The 24,876-nt window shown below is 48.2% G+C and overlaps 3 protein-coding genes across 5 annotated transcripts in view; 1 reads left to right on the top strand and 2 right to left on the bottom strand.

Annotated features, from left to right (window-relative positions):
- Positions 1-24,876, top strand: part of PIWIL2 (piwi like RNA-mediated gene silencing 2) — a 1,855,951-nt gene that overhangs the window by 243,971 nt on the left and 1,587,104 nt on the right. The window lies entirely within an intron of this gene.
- LOC146785111 (uncharacterized) overlaps positions 1-24,876 on the bottom strand; it is an 89,694-nt gene that overhangs the window by 46,238 nt on the left and 18,580 nt on the right. Inside the window, exons 2-3 of the mRNA XM_085633758.1 lie at positions 14,088-14,451; positions 11,974-12,074 (exon numbers count right to left, since the gene is read on the bottom strand). Of these exons, the coding sequence (XP_085489884.1) occupies positions 11,974-12,074; positions 14,088-14,451 (465 nt within the window). The remainder of the gene's footprint in view (positions 1-11,973; positions 12,075-14,087; positions 14,452-24,876) is intronic.
- LOC146785112 (uncharacterized) lies at positions 12,082-14,081 on the bottom strand (the record flags this gene model as incomplete). The annotated part of the gene is made up of 1 exon (XM_085633757.1): positions 12,082-14,081. A coding segment is annotated over exon 1 (1,443 nt), but the record flags the coding sequence as incomplete, so codon positions are not given.

The raw sequence follows: 24,876 nt of genomic DNA, 5'->3' as shown, positions 1-24,876 counted from the left end.
AATTGCCCCAAAATGTCCTTGGTATTTCGACTGATATCCCCCTCCGACGTGCGTAACTCCAGTATGTGGGTGTTGTAGCGCGGCGGCCGAGTGATTTCCGCTAGCGCGCGCCCTGGTCGCTCCCCTTCGCAGAACCTGCGAGCCTGCCAATATTTGCCACAAAACCGAGCCTCCCTTTCCGCCTCTTTTTCATATTGTGTGAGACGTTCCCTGAATTCCGCATGTAGGGGGCCCATCTGCCCCTGACTCATCCTAGTCTCCAACCCTTTAAGTTCCTCTTCTAGTTTCGCAAGCGTTTGTCGTATGTTTTTCAAGACCCCAAAGCTTTTCGCCATGTAGTAGCCCCTAACCGTCACTTTAAATGCCTCCCAGATGGTTTCCACACTATCCACCGAATCTTTATTGCGGGGAAAGAACTCTGCAATTTCCTCCCCCAGCTCTGCTTGAAATAATGGGTCCAAGAGGGCCGTGGGTTGCAACCGCCATCTTGTGGGCGACCCTGGCTACCCCATCTTACACGGGAAAAGTTCTCTTCATGTAACCTAATTAGGCGTGCCAAGATTCCCGTGGGCTTGCCCATGTTTCTTAGCACCCACCATAGTTTGTCCCTGGGGATGAGATCGAATGCTGTCTTTAAGTCTATAAAAGCTATATTTAGACTCCCCTTGCCCAGCAGAACCACCTTTCAGTACACCATGACAAGGCGAAAGACTTGATCGATTGTGCCAGTCTTCCATCGAAAACCAGCTTGGAGCGGAGAGAAGATGTGATTCTCATCCATCCAGTCCTGAATCTTTGCTAGGAGAGAGCGGCAGAAGACCTTTTGGGCACAATCGATAAAGCTCATTGGCCGATAGTTGGAGGGATTAGACCTGTCACCCTTCTTCAAAATGGGGATCACTTCGGCCCCTTTCCATGATTCTGAAATCGTCCCTCCGCCAGCAATTTCATTAGAAAGTGTCATTAGATAAGTTGCCCAGTTCTCCCGATCTGAACGAAAAAGGTGTCCTGTGATGCCATCCGGACCCAGGGCTTCAGCAGGTACAATTGCCTCCAGAGAGATCAAAATTTCCTCTCTGGTAAAGGAGAGGCTGTATGGTGGTTGACGTAGGTCAAGCAGCATCGGAACTCTGTCTTGGGAGTAGACGATGGAATAAAGGGCGCCAAAATGTTTTTGCCACGCGTTTGCAGGAATGTTGTTGGCCAGTGGGGGAGACCTTTCAAAATTGCCCTTAGACAGAAGTGACCAAAACATCCTAATGTCTGGGTGCGAGATAGACTCCCCAAGTTTTTTCTGTCTCCTTTCATCCCATTTTCTCTTTGCTTTTGTTTCACAAGTCAGAGGGATGTCCCTGTTTCTTATAGCTATAGACAATCTCCTTCTTAGTACTTTGTACTCCTTAGTGACCCACAGATTTGTTCCCGGTGGTGTCTCCTGATTTGGCCTGACCCTACGTGAATGGACTGTAACATTTCTGGTCAGGTGTATGAAAAACTTCGAATGTAGGGTGCTTCAACTTGCCGCTGCGATTGACTCGTCAGGCGTGGATAGCAATACCCCCAAATGTGTTTCTAGATAATTGTTTTACGTTTTAAGCCTGAGTTCATCTGCCGTGATGGCGGGCCATTTGAATCGGCCTTTGCCATTTGATGGGGTTACCTCCTTCGTGATGTGTGGTAGGAGCTGCCCTCGCCTTTTCGCCCCATGGGTGCTCAATACTCAAACTAAGGAGATTGTGATCACTTTCACAAGATGGGATAATAGACATGTCTTGTATTAGTGACCATAATATAAGGTCCACGAGTAAATAATCTATCCGACTAGACCCATTTGGCCCAGTGAAGGTAATCCTGCCTCCTTGGTCAGAGCAGGTTCTACCATTGGCGGCCCGTAGCCTATGTTCCATGGTTATGGCATTTAACTGCAGGGCTGCTTGCGACCACCTTATTATAGGGGGAAGCTCCAATGATAGTACCAGCCACATTTTGTCCTCCTCGTTGACCTCGTATATTTCTACTCAGTCGAGTGGCTCAAATGTGACATTAAATTTGCCACTCACAATTAGGGGGGGACTGCCTTGCTTGGCATCCAAAATCTCATCTAGGGCCTGAGGGGTTGGTGATCTTCCTCCTCTAGAGCAGTGGCGTCACTAGGTGGTGCGGGGGGTGCGGACCGCACCAGGTGACACCATCACATGGGGTGACACCGTGACAGCATCGGGGGACTGGGGGCGTGCTTTCGAAATGGAGCCACTGACTTCCTTTAGGTCATCCACCTGACGCATATACAAAACCACTTTAAGTGGGGTTACCAAATGACTCCATGTGCCAGAACTCAACTTTCCCAGATGCAAGATTTCCTCTTGCAGACAACTACTCCCAGGTGTGTTGGTACTGTGCAGTCAACATCACAAAACCAATACCACCGCTCCCAAAGGCACTGAGTTGTGTACTACGCATCACAGGGGCGTGGAGCTATCAGGTAGATCCACCCTTAAGGTGGGGCCTCCTTTGTGGCAGGGGGCCCCGCTTTACGCACACTCGGCCCCTTTCATACCCAACACGCGTTTTAGAAAAGCACAACTCCAGCCTGTCAAGGCCTAGGCACTCTGAGGTAGCAGGGGAGGGGGAGGGGGAAGTGCTCAAGGCCCAGTGGCGTCAGTATGGAAGAGCTGGGGGTGCGGACCGCACGGGTGACACCATGAGTTACCGCACTGGGTGACACCAACCCTAGTGACGCCGCTGCTCTAGGGCTCCTGGTGTAGACTTTAAAAATGTCTATGCTCTTGCCCATGCCACCTTTTAGCCTAACCCCAAGAATATCTGGGTTATTGATAAACAGCTCCTCAGTGTCGCAATTTAATTAGATATTAATCAAGATAAGCAGCCCTCCTAGCGGCCGGCCACGTTTTGAGGGAATTGCCGGTTTGTAGAATGTCACAAATCCTGGAATGAACATGGGAGTCAGGCTCCAAGTTTCCTGCAAAATGCAGATCTCGTGCCGATTAATAAGCTCAAGCCAATGGGGGAGATCCAGCTTCCCCCTTATACCTGCCATATTCCATGGCGCTGTTTTCAGCATCCTTATATCTGTGGTCTGGGGAAGAGTCTGAGGGAGGAATATAATGACTATCTCGGCTGCATAGGTTGTTGGGTCGATACATATAATTTTGTCTCTGGCCCGAGTGTCATCTCTCATTTGCGAAGCGGTGTCTACGTCTAGGACAAGCTGGGGATTGGAAGTCATTAACCCTCCTTTCCAGTATGCAGCGTAGAAGAGATGGTGACAGTCAATGTTTGCGAGGTGCACAGGTTCCTGAGAGAACTCTGGGGGTAGTCAATTGTTCTGGGATAGGGACGAGAGAGGAGGATCCCTCAGAGGCAACAGATTGGTCTTAACTGATACAGTCAGACTAGGGATATTCAACTTCAGTTGGATGTTTGTAGTGGGTGGTGGGCAAGTTCTAGCTTCAAGGGCAACTAGGTTGTGTACTAGATATTCGCTAGCTAAGGTAAACTCTATTGCACCGACAGTGCTTTTAGTTAAGACACATCTTCTTGCCTGCAAGATGTCATCCCTTATTACAGAAGCATCACCGTTCTCATGTTTGATGTTATTGCGGTCAACCTTAGGTACGTTGACCATGTAGATAGTGCACTGGGAAGCAATATGAGTAGATTCGTGGAAGTCAAGGGAGTAGTTGGATCGTACTGCAGCCTGTGCTCGGACGTGGTGATTCTTGCTCTATGGACATCCTAGGTCCTGTTGTACCCCTACATTCCCCCCCGAGAACCCTCTTGGTACTTGCCATGCGTGGTTGTAGAGTTGCAAGGGACCCTGTTGTAGTGGCCAGAGGTGCCAGTCGAGGATACAGGATTGGTTTTAGGAGCTTAACGTGTTGTTTGCGTGTTATAGGAGGTGGGAGAACTCGTGTTCGAATTAATGACAATGCTTGAGAGAGGCATGGATGGAGGTGTTGCAAGGCTACTTCGTTCTTCTAATCTTTTTTTTGATAAACTTCTTTTTATTGTGTTTTGCGGCATAAAGAACAATATCAGGAATAATATACAGCAGTGCAGTGAACAAGGCATCAGTATCGGCAATCTCGTTCTTCTAATCTAAGGTACAGTCTCGACATGAGTGCAGTCAGAGCCCATATAGTTCATTTTAGGGCTACTATTTCCCTCTGGAGATCTAAATTTCATTGGCTACCAATCTGCCACCATGATAAGGGCTCGTATTTGACTTATTAGTTACTAGGCTCGTAGCTCCCGAGCGTTCTTTGCAAATTGGTACATCAATTGTAGGGGGTTGCTCTGCAAGGGGTGCAAAGCGATTACTCCAAGATCTGCTAGCGAGGCACTTTCAGGGTTCGCTTGATGGGCAAGTGTGGGGCTCTTTGGGTACTTCTGGGGCTTCCAATGGGTGGGTCTAGCTGGCTGCTTGTTATGTTCCCATACCCCGTGTTAGTGGACCCAGCAGGAGTGTATGCTTGAGGAACCTTGAGGGTGAGAGCAGGAGTGTCAGAAGGTGGTACGGGTGCCGTGAGCAATCCCTCACTATTTGCTAATATATTATCAATGCGGTCCAGCACATTCACTCCACGCTCCCCATTCCCCCCCCCCTCCCCCGGCGCAGGACTTGAGTTCCGAATCCGTTTCTTAGCTTTTTTCTTCAAAGCACCTCCCAACCCACCCTCAGTCACTTTCCTTTTCACCATGATAACAAGTGAACACTACAATGGGAAGTAAATACAATTTGACTAGAGGGGCCTAGATGTAACTTGGGTTGTCAATAAGACGCAGTACCTTAGAAGAGAAGCAGTCCAAGTCCTTAAGATGCTGAATTCAGGGGGGTGACCCAGTCCAGCCTCCTCCGGGCTCTGACGTGCAGCTGCGGGAGCCCAGGGGTGCCTTTAAGCACCTCCTGGCATGGTCTCAGCACTGTCAATGGCCCCCAGTCGCAGGTAATACTTGGGGTTGAAGTTCAGCTTCCCCTCCGGTCCGATGCAGCAAGGTAACTGGTGTCTCTTGCTGCGGGAGCCCAGGCGTGCCTTTAAGCGCCTCCTGGCGCAGTCTAGGCGCTGTCAGTGGCCCCCAGTTGCAGGGAACACTGGGGGGTTGAAGTCCAGCTCCCCCTCCGGTCCGATGCAGCAAGGTAACTTAAATGAGTGTCTTCTCATGCAAGCTTCTGCCAGCAAGGTAAATATTCCCCTGCCACCCCTGTGTTCCAGGATAGGGAGTTGATGTGACTTGAGGCATTTGGAAAACACATGCTTTCTTCGAGCCTGGCTTTAAAGTTGTGTAATACAGTATGTGGTTCGCTTGTGTTCCTCAGAATCTGGGTGAAGTGCAGTATACATGTATAAAGTGGTCAGTTGAATCAACTTTCAAATATCATTCACTTTAGGGAGTCCACACTACAAATACTCCCAATGGGCCAAAATAGTGCCTTCACTTCTTTCATATACACATAAACAAAAAAAATTTTTTTTTAAAGAAATAATGTATCGTCTTAACAGAATTTATTACATCAAGGGAACATTGTGGATCATGATTGTGAGTGGAATCAGTGAAAGGGTGCTCTCTGCATAGTATGTATAAAGTGCTTGTGCAAAGAAGTCTTGTGATATGACAATTATATACAGGTAGTTAGAACATATTTGACAATCTGTCTGTAGTACTTTTTAAAGCACTTGGGGCTGTATGGTCACATATGCTATCCTCTTGTGAGACATACACACACTAACGCCAGTATTCACTAGAGGAGGGAACAAGAGGCCACGGGGTATTCAAGGTGAGCTGGCATCCAAGTAATACAGATACACAGAAAAAGAAGCTACCCTGAATGAGTGTCTGATTCCAAGATGGAAAAAGGTGCACTGCGCCTTCTTCTGTGTGGTGTTGGGTATATAAAAAAATTGGAAGGACTGTCCTCACACACTACCAGGTGTCATGCTTCATCATCTGCAGTCCTTGCTCTCTAAAAACCGCGTTTGATAGAGAGCGGGCCTTCACCTGGAGACAGGGAGGCACTTCTACAACTAAGTAGGGGCCTGTGCAAGGAGGTGAGTGAGTGATTTAAAAATTAATGCCAACTCCATATGTAATTTTATTTATATGGGGTTTGCTTAATAATAAAAGCTAGGGTGGGGACACGGGGTTTAGTACCCCATCCCCATCAGTGTTGTCAAAATGTTTCTGCCAACGTGGCCAGGAGGGTCCATGGCATTCATCAGGACATACTAATAGGGCTCCTATCTAGTCTCTAAAAGACTAAGATACATCCACTTGGAAGGTTGACCTTTATCAAATTCTACTGTGAAAACTTGAAACACCAGGTTAGGGGTTGGGATGTCCCATGGGAAGGGGGGAATGAGGGACCGCTGTAGTCACACTTGCCTCAAGGTGCGTCCCTTGTGGTGCTCCTACGATCTGTCCTCACCTCTTTCCTGCTGTTTTAGAGGGCTAGTTGGCTGGTCACCTGTGTGAACTACAGGAACATAACTAGCTCCTCTTGTCTTAAACCCTGCACCTTGCCTCTGCTGGTGTAAGTCTTAAAATCCTCAGGTCCTGGACCCTTGTTTGTGGTGTTGACTGTACATCTCCAAAAACCTGGCACTTAAAAACCTTTTCATCAAAAAGTGCTCCAAGAACTGAAATGAAGACTGAGACCTACCTGCCAGCTGATTGACCCAAGCTGCATCACTGTTCGGCTTGACTTTGCACAGATCCCGCTACATTCTTCTCCACAGCAGCAAATTGTTTTCAGCTCAACTGCTCGCTGAAGGTATCCAGCCTTGTTAGAGCTCTGCCCCACCGTGCCAGCCATCTGGACGAGCTACCTGCTCACTGGGGCTCTTCAGCCCGGGTTTAGTACCTATTGGCGGCACTGCTGTGGTGCTCACTTTGGTCCCTGTGAGAGCTCTTTGCGGGTCCCTGGCCTGCTGCAGCCCACATTCCCGTGGCAGCCTCACTGTGGCGGACAGCCTCCTGGGCTACGAGCTTCCGGCGTTCCGGATGCACCCATAGGAGGCCACGGACAAGACTGCAGACGACTGTGGGGGCCCCTGTACAGGACATTATTGGAGTAGTGCTTCTGGATTTTGCCCTTGAGGGCAACCCAGCCAGTGCCTTTACCGTGATCGGGGGTTTCCCTAACTGTGGGATCATGATCGTACCTGCCGGAGGCTGCGGTTGCCCCTGCTTGCTGGCCCCCGCCAGAGACCATTGGTGGGGAGTGGCTCTTAGACCTGTGGATTACAATGACTGGGGCTGATGCTGTGATCAGTTGCTGCACCGAGTGGGAGACCATCCACGCCTGCCTGCCCTGAATTGTGGGATGTTTCGCAGCAAGCAAACAGTATTTGACAATATAATATTAACAAAATCAAAATATTCATGCCCCCGCGTCCCCCCACCCACACCAGATAACAAGACATCCTGTGAATCCCAAAAAGAGAAAACAAGAAAGAAATGAATTCCATTAGATATAAGTTGGTGTTCACCATGGGGGTGTAACAACTACTCGACCAACAACGGCCCATTTATGAAAAGAGTCTTGCAACATAGGTAAGAATCAACCGCGGATATAAAATTGTAGCATGTTCAGAAATCTAATGGAGTAATTGGTAGTGCCAAATAACAAAGAACCTGATAGAGTGTCATATATATGTGGCTCACAGACCAGGGTAAAACAATCACATCGGTTGTGAGTGGCCGGGGGAAGGCGAATGCTGAGAAGTATCCGATTCAGTATGCTCAGGCGCAGTCCACCGGTGGGAGGGAGACTTAGAGGATAATTTTTTACAGAAGGACGTTACATCCACTGCTGTGTTGAAGACACTGGTCCCCCTATTTATGCATTGCATACCAGAGGCCTAATTTACGGAGAGTGTTTTTATCATCACAAAATTTGTGGCGGGCATCCTGTACCATCGGTGTAAAGTTTGGATATAGTCAAATCTTGGCACCCTGATAATGAAGTGGACCCCTCTTCCATGCCAGATGGAGGGCATTGTGCATATCCCTGTAGTTGAAGAGACGTGCTATGAGGTAGCGAGGGGGGCGCCCTCGGAGGGGCGAGGGCCCAGGAAATGGTGAGCATACTCCACATCAGGTGGAGGAGAAACTGCCATGAATGTGTCCGACTGGCTCATGTTGCTAGTTTCGGCAATTCCGGAAATGCGAATGTTATTCCTACGCGACCAGGCTTTAAGGTCCTTGTTCTTAACAGCAACTCGTTTCAGAATGCGTTCCGTCTTGTCCATTCGTTTCTGCATGGTTGTGGTGCTATCCTCTAATCCCGATATCCTCTACTCTGTGCCATCAATCGTGGTCCCCTGGTGATCCAGTTGCTCACCCATTCTGTCTATGCGCCCGCAGGTGTTGAGGTGGGGGGTGGATGTGGTCTGGCCCCCCCCCTTGGGACCTGTAACTGACCCTTGCTTCTTATGAGGAATGACGTACTCTGTGAGTCCCTGGGTTTAGGTTTGAGTGGGGTTTATTAAAGAAGTAGACAAAGTCTGAGCGGATGCTGATGAAGATCGTGAGTCAGTAGTAATTTAACAAAGAAATGCATCAAGCTAAAAGTCCTTCCAGCAATAGAGGAGGTGATGTCCCAGATACGGTGCTCGCTTTCTTGTATCCCTCTCTGGTTCCCTTTACGTCTGCTTCCTTTAGGCGTTCTCTGGGCAAAAGGGCGTCCCCGGGAGAAAAGGGAAAACAAAAGAACAAACCTCCCGTCAGTATAAGCACTGTGGTTTTAGGTTGTGACAAACCCTCCACCTGTTTTCTTATCACCACGATTTGTGAGGGTAGGGAAGTCGTGTGGGGATAGGTCGGTCCTAACTAGTGCCCAGTTTCTGGTGGTCTCCTGGCCTTCCCCCTCCCCGTTAAGTGCTTTAGATATTCCAGGAAAGACACTGACCTGAAGCTACAGTCCTCCGGGACTGTAGCAGTGGGTGTCTCGGCGTCCTGATCCTCCCTGGGACGACTAGACACTAGAGCGGTGTCTGCTGGAGGTTCACGCCGTCTCTGTTCTTCTTCTCCGATGTCACCGTGCAGCTGCCTGGGGTCTTTGATCCTTCCTCGGTCTGCTCTGCTCGCTCCTTCCTTCCCCGCTCGACTCTCCTCCGCTTCCGACCGCGCTTCTATTGTCTCCGCCTGTGACGTCAGCTCCGCGCCGGCCGAAACGACTAGAGCGCCTCCCTTGGTAGAATGGGTCTCTGCCGCCGCCATCTTGAAGGGCGCGGGAGACTCGTCTTCCGTGATGTTCTGATCACACTGCCTTTCCCCTGGGGATGGACGATCGGGCCATTCAGAAACAGGACAACGAGATAGGAAGTCCACGTTACTTTGCATTCGCCCCGGAAGGTGCATTGTCTGAAAGGAAAAGGGTTGCAGAGCTAAGAACCACCTCAGAATTTTAGCGTTGGTATTCTTATTTGTGGCCAACCAGGTTAAGGGTGCATGGTCCGTTATCAGAAAGAAATGTCTCCCCGATAGGTAGTATTGCAGGGCTTTCACGGCCCATTTGATGGCTAAGCATTCTTTTTCCATGGTGGCATATCTCGTTTCTCTAGGGAACAATTTACGACTTAAGAACAACACAGGTCGTAGGAGCCCTTGAGTATCAGGTTGAGATAGGATAGCCCCTAACCCTCTATCCGAGGCGTCTGTTTGTAGTACAAAAGATTTCTTAAAGTCCGGACAGGACAAAACAGGGGCACTGCACAGGGCAGTTTTTAGGGAACTAAAACTGTCCTCTTGTCTCTGTCCCCAGTCTCTTTCTATCTTTGTAGTTGTGTGTCTCAGTAGATCCGTGAGGGGACTGGCCAGGTCAGAGAACCGGGGAATACATCTACGGTAATACCCCACTAACCCTAAAAAAGCCCGAACATCTCTTTTAGTAGTGGGGCGGGGAATGTTCTGTATGGCTTCCAGTTTATTGTGTTGCGGTAAAATCGTACCATCCCTGATGGTGTACCCCAGATAATCAATTTGATGGGTTCCAAGGGTGGTTTTCTTTGGATTCATGGTAAGACCAGCGTCTCTCAAGGTTTTAAAGATGTAATTAAGATGTGTTAAGTGTGTGTCCCAATCGGGACTGTATACCACTATGTCGTCCAAGTAGGCGACAGCATAGTCCTGATGGGCCCTTAACAGAACGTCCATGAGTCTTTGGAATGTCGCAGGCGCTCCGTGCAACCCAAACGGCATAACCTTAAACTGGTATAGCCCCGAGGGGGTGGAAAACGCTGTCTTTTCCTTGGCAGACTCGGTTAAAGGAATTTGCCAATATCCTTTCGTTAAATCGATTGTGGACATGACTCTAGCCTCTCCTAATCTTTCAATTAACTCGTCCACCCTGGGCATTGGGTAGTTGTCAAATTTGGAGTGTGCATTCACCTGACGGAAATCTATACAGAAACGGAGACTGCCGTCGGGTTTAGGCACTAGCACAATGGGTGAGCGCCAAGGGCTATGGGACGGTTCGATTATGTCAGCCTTGAGCATTGACTCTACCTCTGCTTCAACAGCCCCTCTCCTAGCCTGTGGTATCCTATATGGTTTTAAGTTTACCACTACTCCCTCTGGGGTAAGAATGTCGTGAGCCACAAGAGAGGTACGTCCGGGTTCCCCAGAACTCAACCCGGTGTAGTGAGTTAGTAGATTATGGACCTGTACCCTTTGTTCGGGGGATAACCTGGATCCCAACTGGGGTATTTCTACTCGGGACAGTCCTTCGGGTTTCATGCATATGTCCAATGGTTTATGGAGGGTCACGTGGCGCACAGGTCGTATCCCGCTTCCATCCCCGTTGGTGTTCTCTCTCTCCTCCCATTTTTTTATAAGGTTTATATGGTAGGTCTGTCCTGGACCATTAGTGTGAGGAACTGCTATTCTGTAAGAGACCGGAGTAACCCTTTGGGTTATGGTATACGGGCCTTGCCATGTGGCTAGCAGTTTCTTTTCTGAGGACGGTAATAGAATCAGTACTTTATCACCTACATTCAACTCTCTCATTTTGCTGGTCCTGTCATACTGAGCTTTTTGATTAGCTTGGGCTTTCTCCAGGTTTTGATGAACCGTGTCCCATAAGGTGGCTAGGGTTTCTTTCAAGGTAGACACATAACCTAACAGGGGTTTCCCTTCGTCCTCCTCTTCTGTCCATTGTTCTGCTGCCATCTCTAATAAGGTGCGAGGGGTACGTCCAAACAGTAATTCGAAGGGACTGAATCCTGTGGACTTTTGTTCGCGCGTTCTAATGGCGAATAGAACCAGAGGCAACTTCCGGTCCCAATCCTTTCCTGTATCCCCGATCAGTTTCTTCAAGATGGTTCGGTTATACCGTTCCACCAGTCCATCAGTTTGGGGGTGATACACAGAGGTTCGGATTTGTCGTACCCCTAGGATCTTGCAGATATCTTTCATTAATTTGGCCATGAAAGGGGTCCCTTGATCAGTTAAGAGTTCTAATGGGAACCCTACTCGGGAAAAGAAGGAAATCATGGCCTGGGCCACGGCTACCGTGGTCATGCTAGAGAGAGGGATCGCCTCTGGATAACGGGTAGCATAGTCCACTAGGACCAATATGTACTGGTGACCCCTTGCTGACTTTATTAGAGGGCCTACCAAATCCATGCCTACCCTCTGAAAGGGAACATCAATGATAGGTAACGGGCACAGAGGTACTTTTCGGTCTTTGGAAGGATTGATCATTTGACATTTGGGGCACTCTGCACAGTATCGGGCTGTCTCTCTATACACCCCTGGCCAATAAAACCTGTCCAGTAGATATTTCAGGGTATGTTCCTGTCCATAGTGCCCCCCCCCCCCTGTTTGGTTGTGAGCAAGCTGTAGCGCTTGGTCTCTGAATGCTACTGGGATGAGCAGTTGTTCGTCCCTTCCTCCGGGACCGTTGACGGCTCTGTACAGGAGACCTTTTTTTACAAAAAAGTAAGGGCCTACCTTGTTGGGGTCGACTTCCTGAACTTGCTTCCATGCCTGTAACAAGGTGCTGTCGTCTTTCTGGTCTGCTCGAAAACTGCGGGCGGGAGTAGTGTTGTTGTCTGAGGAAGAAAACATACATGAGGATACACCAGAACAGGCCTGGGCGTATTGTTCTTTATCTCTCCTTTTCTCACTACGAGATTTCTTCTCCCTATCTTGGGGTCTAGATATAGGTTCGGTACAGAACGGAGCCTCTTGTAACCAATCTGCATCTGCCTGCATGAGTTCGGTTAAATAGTCATGAAAGAGGGGAAGATCAGTTCCTAACAAAACTTTTTCAGGCAATCCTGGTACTATCCCTACTTTCCTCACTTGTGGATACCCGTCTATCTCTAGTACGATCTCAGCTAAGTGATAAGGCCTGACATCGCCGTGTACACAGGACACCAGCACCGTCTCCCCCTCACACACTTTGTTCTCTGGCAGTATCTCACTGGCTATTACGGTATGGTGACATCCTGTATCTAACAACGCCTCTATAGGTATCCCGTTTATCCTGACAGCTTTCTTATACCTCTGGCTAGGGCTTCCTGTCACTAACGCCCGTCCACGGGACCATCCTACCTCCATGGGCTCTGAGTGGTCAGTGTTCAAAGGGCAATTCCTAGCTAGGTGCCCCCATTCAGAGCAACGAAAACACTGGGGCCCCTGGTGAGGTGGAGGTAGTTTCGATAGGGTTTTGGGAACTGGTTTTGGCATGGACAAGGGTCTCTTATCCCCGTCACCGGGTGGTTTGGGAGGTGTCTTGAGGGAAAAAGGTGGGAGTCTTGTTGGTTGGGCTTTGAAGTCTGGAGACCGATGATAAGCACAGGCTAAATCGATAGCAGTCTGTTGAGTCAACCCCGGGTGCTGTTTTACCCACGCTCTAGTAGTGTAGGGTAAAGCTTCCAGATATTGTTCTAAGAACACCTTCTCCACTACATCCTCCATGGTGGCAGTACTGGGCTGAAGCCATCGAGTTCCCAGATCTTGAATGCGGTAGAACAAGGCTCTAGGATTATCGCCGGTCACCCACTTTTCTTTACGAAACCTAGTCCTATAATACTCGTGATCACAACCCAGTCGTTCCAAGATAGCCCTCTTAATTTCCTGGTAGGGCGTGGTGCCCGCGGGGTTGGCAGCTTGGTAGGCTGCTTGTAATTCCCCTGACAGCAGCGGTGCTATATACTGTCCCCATCGTTCCGGTGGCCAAGCAGCAGTGGTAGCTACTCTTTCGAAATTCGTAAAGAAATAATCAGGGTCCTCTCCCTCTTGAAACTTTTGTAACACACTGCCCGGGACATGGGGATGCACTCTTGTGTTGGCTATCGCATCTGTGAGCCTCAAAATGGCCGTGTCCTGTACTTGTTGATTGTTGGTTAGTAGGGATGCTTGTTCGGTCAGAGCCTTTTGGAATGACTCCCTCTCCTTCTGGGCGTTTTGGTTTTGCTGTTCTAGGACTATCTGCAAATGTCGCTGTCCCTCAGCTAATTGGGTTATTATGTCCTGTAGGGTCACGGGTTGGGTCATCTTCAAGCCTCAGATGAGTATCTCACTTCTGACACCACTGTGGTCTGGCCCCCCCCCCTTGGGACCTGTAACTGACCCTTGCTTCTTATGAGGAATGACGTACTCTGTGAGTCCCTGGGTTTAGGTTTGAGTGGGGTTTATTAAAGAAGTAGACAAAGTCTGAGCGGATGCTGATGAAGATCGTGAGTCAGTAGTAATTTAACAAAGAAATGCATCAAACTAAAAGTCCTTCCAGCAATAGAGGAGGTGATGTCCCAGATACGGTGCTCGCTTTCTTGTATCCCTCTCTGGTTCCCTTTACGTCTGCTTCCTTTAGGCGTTCTCTGGGCAAAAGGGCGTCCCCGGGAGAAAAGGGAAAACAAAAGAACAAACCTCCCGTCAGTATAAGCACTGTGGTTTTAGGTTGTGACAAACCCTCCACCTGTTTTCTTATCACCACGATTTGTGAGGGTAGGGAAGTCGTGTGGGGATAGGTCGGTCCTAACTAGTGCCCAGTTTCTGGTGGTCTCCTGGCCTTCCCCCTCCCCGTTAAGTGCTTTAGATATTCCAGGAAAGACACTGACCTGAAGCTACAGTCCTCCGGGACTGTAGCAGTGGGTGTCTCGGCGTCCTGATCCTCCCTGGGACGACTAGACACTAGAGCGGTGTCTGCTGGAGGTTCACGCCGTCTCTGTTCTTCTTCTCCGATGTCACCGTGCAGCTGCCTGCGGTCTTTGATCCTTCCTCGGTCTGCTCCGCTCGCTCCTTCCTTCCCCGCTCGACTCTCCTCCGCTTCCGACCGCGCTTCTCTTGTCTCCGCCTGTGACGTCAGCTCCGCGCCGGCCGAAACGACTAGAGCGCCTCCCTTGGTAGAATGGGTCTCTGCCGCCGCCATCTTGAAGGGCGCGGGAGACTCGTCTTCCGTGATGTCCTGATCACAGTGGATAACTGGGTGATAAAAAAAAAAAGCTCTATAAAGCGGCCAGGCTGGCTCCTTCATAGGGCTTTACTTTCCCCTCAGGAGGGTGAGTGAAGAAATGGAGGCTGAAAACTGTGAAGGAGGGGAGAATAAACCCGGGTGGGGGTGGAAAAAATGTGGACGGGAGGGCTTATGGGAGGGGAGAAGAAGCAAAGGATGAGAAGAAACACGTGGATATAAGTTAAAAATAAAAAGTGAAGAACATACATTTGGTAGAATAAACAAGTAGGAGGAAATAATGAATAACTGGCTTTCAGAGAAGCAGCGGAGCAGGGCTGCACTCGAGATCTGTAGTAAACAAACGCATATGCAGTCCTACCCCGCCCCTTTTCCAGCAGAGGAAACAATTGTAAACAACACAAGTACGATATGAGGCTGAAAGGTTTGCTATGTTGCTTCATTTTGCCTCATAATAATTAAAACACCTTTTTCCGTGTGGTCAACAATTAAAAAGTACGTCATATTAGTTCATTTAAAAAAAGCGAATGTGCTTTTACTTAAAAACAGCAACCCGGGTCAACTGTGGCTTCAGCTGTTTGATTATTGCTTCAATAGCTCCTTCCTGCCAAGAACAGGGATGCCGAATGCGCGTCAATAGAAAGGATAGAAGGAATTATCTCTGCTGTTTTGAGAAGTGGTTTGCCTTTGAAGTCACTTTACGAGGTCCACTTTTTCAAGCGCCATCTAACGTGACAAAATAAGAACAGCCTTGTTTACAATGGCGCTCTCTGAGCAAGTCAGGTGAGCGCTTTTAAAAAACAAGCCGTGGCAGAGGGAGGGAACAGGAACAAACTGAGCCAAACCAGAGCAGAGGGAGTGGCGACAGGAAGAAAGCCATGCAGATAGAGCCCATGGGATGGGAGATTGCGGCAAAGCGAGACGGTCAGTGATAGAGGCAGGGGATACAATGAGGAATGAGTAAACAGGAGTGAGGGGAAGGGTGAGGGAGAGAGCAGAAGGTGACTACAGAAACAAGCAAAACAGAAAGCAGCTCCACATCCGGGCCGGGGAGGAGACCTGGGAGGGCGAGGGCTGCTTGCGCATGCGCTGAACCTGGAACTTTCGCGTGTTCTGCGGCTCATGCCCAGTGGCGGCGCGTGTGGACTTCAAAAGCCGCCGTACTTTAATGAGTGCTACGCGGCTCATGCGGCCCAGGGAGGGGGCCGCCAAAGCGCCCAAGGCAAAGAAGAAGCAGAAGTCCGGCGGGAACCCGCCCCGCCTTCGTGAATGCCGCATGGTGCGGCCAAAGCAGGATTTCAGGCGGGGCTCCTGTGAGCAAGACGGAGCCCCGCGTGGTGCTGCAGTGAGCCGCTGAAGACACGAGACCAGCGCATAGTCCCCACAAGAGCTAGTAAGTGGGGCATGCTGTACGTTTAGAGCACGCGTGCACATTTAAGAAAAAAATTACATGAGGCTGGTGAGGACGGAAGGGGGACACATCGCGTGTCTGTACGTGCGTGTTCACGGGCGCGTTCACAACCTGCAATCGCCCCTGTGCGTGCCCATCTCCTGTCTCCTTTCCGAGGCAAGTCAGTAACAATAGATCTGGCTGGCGACAGGGCTTCGCGCTGCGTCGCCAGGCGAGACCTAAAAACAAGTACCGGTGCGTGACATATTTGTGTCCGTGCCAGTGCACTCAATGTAAATCAACTTTGTTCTTCCCATTTGTATGGCGCATGCAAAGAATACAGGGGCGTTCAGGATCTGCCCCCCCCCCCAAGCGCCTTGAGACCCTCACGGGTGAGTAGCGAGCTTTATAAACCCTTTGACTGATAGATTGATAATAAGTTTATGCAGGTGACTGGAGATGGTTGTGGAGGGCTCTGAATGTGCTCTGGAGCCTCTAGAAGTGGTACGTCTGAAAGCACATCTTCGGCCTGAACCCACTGAGCTACTTTATGCTTAAGGGGGCTTGTGAAAACTAGCTATTCCACTTGGTTTCGGATGATTATGCCTCAGAATAAGAGTGTGACTGAGGCACAGCTGTCACATGGGTCAGTCCTCAGATTGATTGTGATTTTTCAGTATATATCATGGTGTTTAGTCAAGTGCCCAGAAGTCGCAGTGTGTGGCGCTATAACAGTGTAAAAGTACAAATGTCTGTCCCCGAAGCTGTATCAGTGGGATTCGGATCACTAGTTCTATAACGGGTGCACTTTCCCTGGTTGACACAATCTGCAGTAAAGACCTCCATACTTTGAAGGGGAGGGGCATGCTGTGTGCAGGGCCCTGTCTCCACTTTGCTGTACACACCATATCTGCTGTGGGTAATGATCCTTCCACTTGTGGCCCAGAGGCGAATTATTATATCCGGGATGGAATTCTGCAAACGAAACCTAATTTAGAGCTGCTCTATGTTCTGATCGGCCAGGTTTTTCAGGGTATGCCATGTCATCTGTCTCAAAATGAAACAACACATAACACACTGAAAAGAGAGAAAGAGCATTCACGTTAGATTTAGTCACCGGCTTGGATCCCTCCAACCTCTGGCGATCGCTCCTTTAATCAATCATGCACGAATTAATAGGCACTGGCAGGCTCCAAGCATATTTTGCATGTAGAGCATTTTGTCTACCTGCACTGGAGAGGTTGACTGACTCTGCTGTCTCTGTTAGCAGCTGCACAGTGCAGCATGATTATTTTAGCCCGCCGCCCTGAGAAAGGTGTTGTGCCATGTGTGATACTAGTTCTCTGTGACTTGCAGCGCTGTGTGCAGGAAGTCTGTGAGTGCGGGTCAGGGGTGTAACTTTGTGTATGCGTGAACCTTTGGAGGAGAAAACCGGCAAGCCAAGCATATATTTGGAACTTTAATATTACTCACAACTCCGTGAATGCCCCTCACTGACTCCAGGACTAGGCACACACCTACTTTATGAAATGATTGAATTGCAGCGACGGGCTGCGGGCGGCCAGCTCGAGAGCAGCTGCAGTTCCAAGGCTGTACTCGCCTCTCTGGTGGCTGGCTGCCCGCTGTGCATCAAGTTCACTCGGGCCGGCTTAGCTGCACAGAGTCAGTAGTAGGTAGGTGTCCCGGTGCTTTGTGGGACTGTGAACAAATCACTGTGGCCGACGCAGTGAGTCCAGGTGTTGACATACTTTGCCACATCTGTAGGCTCTACTGGCATGAATGGAGTCTCACAAATGGGGAGGGGAGGGGTCTGTAAAATAATTACCTTTTGCTCCACCTTCCTCAGTTCTCTCCAATGTGGACTCGAGCTTGATATGTAGGAGGGCAGATATCAGGCTCGACTGGGCTTAGTGACTGCCTAGATCATCAATGGATGGAGTCCGGCACTCACCCAGGTCACCGTTGCACAGGAGTGACTCGCCACTGCCAGTGAATGGCGGCCCTATACAGTCACCGTGACTGGTTGCCAGGGCTTGACTGTCCACATCATGATCCTTTCCATTGCTGAAAGTAAACTGGGACGCAAAAGATTAAAAGCAACAGTCATCCCAGTAATAGAGCCGAGGACTGCTTGATACCTGCCCCGTGACAACCCATGGGGTACAAGTATAGAGCAGCATCCTGGAGAACGCCAAACTGGGGCAGTCATTCAGATCATCACCTACCTGCCTGGCTGCCTTCAGTATTAATCCACGCCAGGCATCCAAGGCCACGTTTTGTTCATTCAATCACCTCCTCTGGACCAGTGGGTGCCGAGGGCATCAGTGCGAGCCAGGCTCCCGGGGTGCGAGTGTCAGCACAAACTTGTCCCAACATGTTCAAAGCTGAAAGCTGTCGGACGTCCAAGTCAAATGTTTAACATTCCTCAGCAGTGAAGAATGCAGGGTACATAGTGAGACACCTGAGCCTCCCTCTACCCAGAGACTCACCCAGGCACCCCCTAGGATGTGTACAGAAGGAAGACTGACACACAGGATGCCTCGCACTCGTGAGAAGCATGTACACGCACCAGACGCCCGCATTCACGCACGTCGGATACGTCCCTCTTCTAGCTTGGGCCACATTTGCACATTTCAGAAATGCTTGCACTCCCTACCTTCCTCCACCGGTTGTACTTTTGTTCCTGTAACCATGGTTACACAATTAACGCAGAGGAAGTAAAACTACTTAGTAAATTAGTCAGCTCATTGTTACAAGCCAAGAGAGGCAGAACTGGGCCAGGCTGTGACACATCCCATTGAAAGCTTTTTTCCATTCGGTTTCACCCGAACTGCGCCTTATTCGCACCGTACATTGTGAAACTGGTGCGTCCGCAGCAAACCTAGGTTTCAAGCATAGAGGACCAGCCAAGCTTTCATTGTTCTTCAGAGCCTGCCTGCAGGGCAATACCAAAGAAAAGCACATAACCTACATTGCTTAGTCGAACCTTGGGACCAGAAGTACATCCCCACTGCGCTGTTCAAAGCCATCACCACTGCGCTTTTCAAAGCCATCACCCATGCACCGCTGTTCATCACCACTGCACTATTGTTCAAAGCATGCGAGCCCGCAAGTGGTGCGTGCACGACAAGGCAGTGAGATGCTTGCGAGGAGCGTGCGCCATCACAAAGCAGCATCACGTGAGTGGCCGAAAGAGACGCCGTGCGTGCACATCTCCTGTCCTGGCGTGCACATGTCCTGTCCTGAAACGCCGAAAGAGACGCCGTACACTGCGCGTGCACATCTCCTGTCCTGAAACGCCGAAAGAGACGCCGTACACTGCGCGTGCACATCTCCTGTCCATGCTATGAAGGGAGCAACCAGGCGCAAGCAAAGGTAAAGCGCGTGCATATGTTTCAGTGGCAGGAGAGAGTGCGGGGCAGAGTGAAAGACAGGGCCAGGGAGTAACATGAGGATAGGTGGCAGGACAGAGTGAGGGGTACAGGAACAGGCACGGGTAGGCAAAAATACAAGGATAAGTGGCAGGACAGAGTGTGTGGTAGAGGGAACAGACTACGGCACTGTTTGTTGAGGCAACAAGAGCGAAGAAAAGCAAAGTAAATACCATGCGGCACATAATAAAACACGAGGGAGTTAATAAAGACAAAAAGGGAGCGAGCAGCCAGGCGCAAGCAACGGTAGAGCGCGTGCATATGTTTAAGTGGGAGGACAGACTGCGGGACAGAGGGACAAGCACGGCGAGTGAAGAACATAAGGATAAGTGGGAGGACAGAGTGCGGGGCAGAGGGATCGGGACGGCGAGTGAAGAACATGAGGATAAGTGTCAGGACAGAGTGCGGGGCAGAGGGAGAAGCACGGAGAGTCAAAAACACACAAGCAAAGAAAGCATGTCTACAGAAAGAAGATCTTGATATGCTTAAGCTCTGAAATGTATATGTCTGCCTTCTATAGTTGCAGCACGCAGTTAAACTAAAAGCTAAATCAAGCAAGCGAATCTACAGAAAAAAGATGTTGATATGCTTGAGCTCTTAAATGTATGTGTCTGCCTTGTATAGTCGCAGCACGCAGTTAAACTGAAAGCTAAATCAAGCGATCGAATCTACAGAAAAAATATGTTGATATGCTTGAGCTCTGAAATGTATGTGTCTGCCTTGAATAGTTGCAGTGCCCAGTGTAACTGAAAGCTAAATCAAGCGTGCGGTGGGAGCGTGTGAAAGCTAACCTCTAAAGAGGAGACGCCATGCGCGTGCACATGTCCTGTCCAGGCGCGCACATGTCCTGTCCCCCGTCGCACACCAAATTGACAATAGTCTCGCCAAGACGAGCAGCGCATGCGCTGCGTCGCTAGGCGAGACCTAAAAAGGAAGGAGGTGCCAGCGCAGGGCAAGCACAGCAGGCCAACAGGACGTCAATGGGATGCAACACAAACCTATGTGCATTGAACCAGATTATTGAATCACAAAAGATCCAGCCAGCACAGTGAGGGGGTAGAAGGCCTCCCAAGACCCACAGGCCAACAGGAGGGCAATAAGATGGAACAGTGTCGAAGCGGAAGGGAAACCTCTCCTTTGTGGTTAATTAAGCAAGCATTAGATGAAGCTTGGGAGCAAATATGCACTAGGTCCATCTCATCTAGAGACCACTCACTGAGAGAGCAACCCGTATGCAACACTGGAGGGCTGCAGAACTTCCCAGGAGAGCACCTCGGTTAGTAGGGGCTCAGTCTTCCAACACAGCGTGCACAGGGTCCAGCAGGAAGACAATCCACGCCCACAAGCCTATGGAGGACCGGTGCGGCGGAGAGCAGTACCCCCTAAAGCAAGCGGCACCTACCGCCGATTGCAGCGGGGCCTTGAACGTAGGGGGCAGTGGGTCCAGGGCCGTCCCACGAGCGCAGGAGGGCTCGGCCGCTGGCCCTGGGGGCCCGCAACAGCAGGAAACACAGGCCGCTGTCCCAGCAACCCCTGTAGCCTAGCCAAGGGAGGTCCGCGGCAGAGTTGGGAATGCATGGTGGAGGTCCTATGCCGGCAACGGCTACAGCCGCAGGGTGATGCAGGCCAGGTAGCACTCCAGACAGGGAAGTGGCGAAAAGGGTACCCCGCCCCCTAGGTTATTTTCTTGGGTGTCTTTGTTTTAACAAAAGGTATTGAACCACATCCAGAATGAAAAGATGTTAATTTCTGCTGTTAGGTAAAATCACACTCAAGTGAACATTTTAACTATTAGGAGTGTTATATCCTTGTGTAAAGTAATTGTTTCAGTCAATCAATGAGGAAGTAAAAAGTGTTTTCTCATGTCACTTTTGCTGCACTGTGTTGATAAACTCGCATTTGATTGTTGAACTTTAGTAATAGATATGCAAGTATGCATATTTTGCACAGTTGATCAAAATACGTGCCTTAGGGCCGCATTTTTTTTACCACCATGGCATAAATATATAAATCAAAGCGAAAGTGTTAGAATGCACACCAGTAGTGTTATATAATTCGACATTTTGATAATTCGACATTTTGCAATGCTCAAGGCGATATTGGTGCTTGCCACCCTGTTACGTGCTCTGTCCGTGTGTGTAAATGTATCCAGAAAGAAGCTGGGTTCTTGTCCGGTCCCGCAGCTCAGGATGCACAGTTTATTGTATATGGAAGATCCAACAAAGTTCAACCAGTGAGTTCTTGTTTTTATCCAGTTCATTCCACAAGCCATCCAAGTTTTGACCAAACTTACATCCCCTCCTTCTTTCCAATAGTTTAACGAGTGCCAATCTAGGGTTTACTCCGACATAAAAGGTTCACAATCCCATATAATTCAGCTTCAAGATGGTAATCCCAATGCATTTCAGGCAAATGTGCCCTTCCTCAGGGGTAACTACAGTAAAAGAGGATTTACATGAGAACCACATATCATCCAGCAACAAACATAAAGTAGAATGAACAATGCTGAGATATTTTATCAACCCAAATGCCTTAATATTTAAAATATCACATCCGTATCCATACCAAAATATTTTTCTTTGAATTTAATGCAGTCACAAACTCAATATCAAACTAAATGCTACATTTTTTGGCTTCATTTCCACTCAATTACTGAGCTCCATGTCAAACACGTGCTCTCTCCAATAACGATTAACAGAAACCTAATGTTGTTACCCGACTTTTAATCCAGTGCTGAAAAAATGTGCTCCATGCTACGTGTACATACTCTCACTTCAAACCCCTCCCCACATGCCATAAAATGAACAGACCAAACCCTGCGCACTGAATATCAAACCCATGTGAAAACAAATCGTACGTTCAACGTTAACTAAATAATTCAACATACGTCCACCTATGGCGTATTCCACACTTTCCAAACAATGCGTCCGTGTTCAAATAAAACCCCGCAATGAATCGGATTTTTGTAAAACGTGTCACGGGATAAACTCACATCACGTGACACTGGAAAAAACCAGTATGAGCATAAACTAAATACTCTGGTAAAAGTGCCCCCAAAAAGCGCTAAAACACATACAATTACCCTACTCCTTGATTCAATACATACAATATGTGTGCGTTTATACAACGAAATTATAAAGCAATTATGCATACCAAATAATTAATACCATTTGCTGGAAAATAACAACACAACAGTAAACCGCTCGTATTCTCTGTGCACTGAGCTATACTCGGAAAATGAACCTACAGTGTCCAATATCCATAAAATTGTTTTCTTAACCATACAAACTTTCAAGTACAAGCATCTCATAACACGGGTGCAAACTATACTGCGGACGGAAAAGGGTATATATTAAAGCAAAAGTGGTAGAATGCACACCAATAGTGTAATATAATTCAACATTTTGCAATGCTCAAGGCAATATATGGTGCGTGCCAGAACTCACTTGCTGAACTTATTTTTTTTAGATCTTCCATATATAATAAGCTGTGCATCTTGGGCTCCGGGACCTGACGAGCCTCCAGCTTCTTTCTTGATAAATATATGAATGCCATGGCCGTGAAAATAAATGTTGTTCAATAATACGTTATTTAGAGCAAGTATTCTAATAAAGGCACATTCACGTATTACAACAGTGTAACTAACATGAGAGAGCACTCATTACAGTCTCCCAGAATATATGTACAAATTTTTGTGATAGAGCGACACCACTCTGCTAATACTCATGTGGCATATTCAGTGGGATTTTCTGTCAATGTACAGATTAAACCCTTATATTAGTCTTCTGGTTAAATACCTTTGTAACTACTACACACAACAAACTAACATAGAATAAACATAATTTGTAGATCTGCAGAGAGTATTCTATTATAGCCTTATAGCCCGGGCTTTACCGGCCATTAGGCGAGGGCCTTTAACAAGGGATCGGGACTTTAATGGCTGGTATAGCCCAGCTACAAAGGGCTATTTGGAACATTCTGCCACTAGAGGGCAAAATGTTCGAACAAATAAAACAAAGGCCTCTCGGAGCCCAAGGTGATTTAAATCCCCTCGGGCTCCGAGAGACCTTTGTTCACAGCTGCAGCAGTGAATGAGAAAAAAAAAAATCGAATTTTGCTCTATGGGTTTCTACCGGCCCGTAGAAGCCTGGAGCACTCCATTGTCTGCAATCGAGTGCTTAACATTCTAATATTCTAATATTTATTGCCATTGTTAGGGGCAACATGACTGACTCATGGCCTCACCTCTGGAGAGTCATGGACCTCCCCACTCAAAACATTAGTAATAAATTACCATGTGCATATATACTGCATAATGAAATTAATGAAATCTTGATTTGATATAATCATAAAAGACTGAAAATTAAGCACACACAAAATCACAATTTATAAATATACATAATAAAATCCAACGTCATAACAATTTAGTAACATTTATAAATACTAAAAAGCACTCCAATGTGCTGCACCCAGAAGAGCGGCTGACAGGTTTGCAATACAGTAGTATGAATTCATAACTTTATTTCAGTGTAAAGCACCTTTCAGAAAAGTGGAGGCAGCCAGCATTACTGCATGATCAGATAATAACGTAAGTATAAAAAGGCAGCCCTGAAAGTGTTGTAATCCCCCCTCCAATTTTATAATAGTAATTAAATACTTGTGTCATAAAAACTCATAACATTTACAAAACCCCAAATGCTCCAAAGACTGATGTGAGCAACCATCACAAGGGCAAACCTCAGTCGTTTTTGGGTCAACTGTCCAGGCGAAAAACAGATAAGTGATCGACTGGACCCCAATCAAATTTTAGTCAAAAATCGTTCTCATAGATGGGTAACAACATGAAGGTAAGGTTCAAGACCTGCCACAGTTTGAAAGGATAGAAATGATCTAGAGGTCTCCCTCGTAAGCACCTCTGAATCCCTTTCTTCTTTTAGATGCTTTAAAAACTGATCTCCAACTGCCTTTCTATCCCCCTTGCTAAGCAGATGCGGCTTATGAAACAGGTCAGGGCGGCTCAAGGTCCAAGCAACAGAACTCCACATAACTCAACTATTTTATTGTGAGACCATGCTCACACCCAAAGCAGACGTCAATCACATCCCTATTGCATCCTGTGTGATCTCAGTTATTTCCCAATCAAAGTCTTTCTCGCCTAAAATTGGGAACCAGCATATCGCTTGTCTGCTCAATGCAGATGATTTGGTATTATTGGACTATACTCCTATTGGTCTGCAGAGGAAACTTAATGCCCTGGCATCTTATAGTTAGCAGAACCAGCTCTGCATTAATCTGGAAAAGACTAAAATTATGATTTTCAGGGAAAAAGTGCAGCGTTTTATCTGGTATTTAGATTCACAGGTGGTGGAACAAGTGGATCAATATAAATACCTGGGTTTAACTTTTAAGAGAAATCTGAATTGGGACGCACATTGGGATTCCATTAAACAGAAAGCCCTATTGCAGGCAAGCTGTCTATCTGGATTTAATGGTAGATTTGGGGGGCTATCTCATATTCCATTACTAAAGGCCGATGAAGGGAAGATCCCACCGTTAGGCGTGTATGGGGGAGAGGTCTTTTCTCTTGATCCAACCTATGAATGGGACAGACTGGA

This window comes from Triturus cristatus, chromosome 11, assembly GCF_964204655.1.
Source record: "Triturus cristatus chromosome 11, aTriCri1.1, whole genome shotgun sequence".
Taxonomy (NCBI): domain Eukaryota; kingdom Metazoa; phylum Chordata; class Amphibia; order Caudata; family Salamandridae; genus Triturus; species Triturus cristatus.
This window is presented reverse-complemented; position numbering and strand designations above follow the sequence as displayed.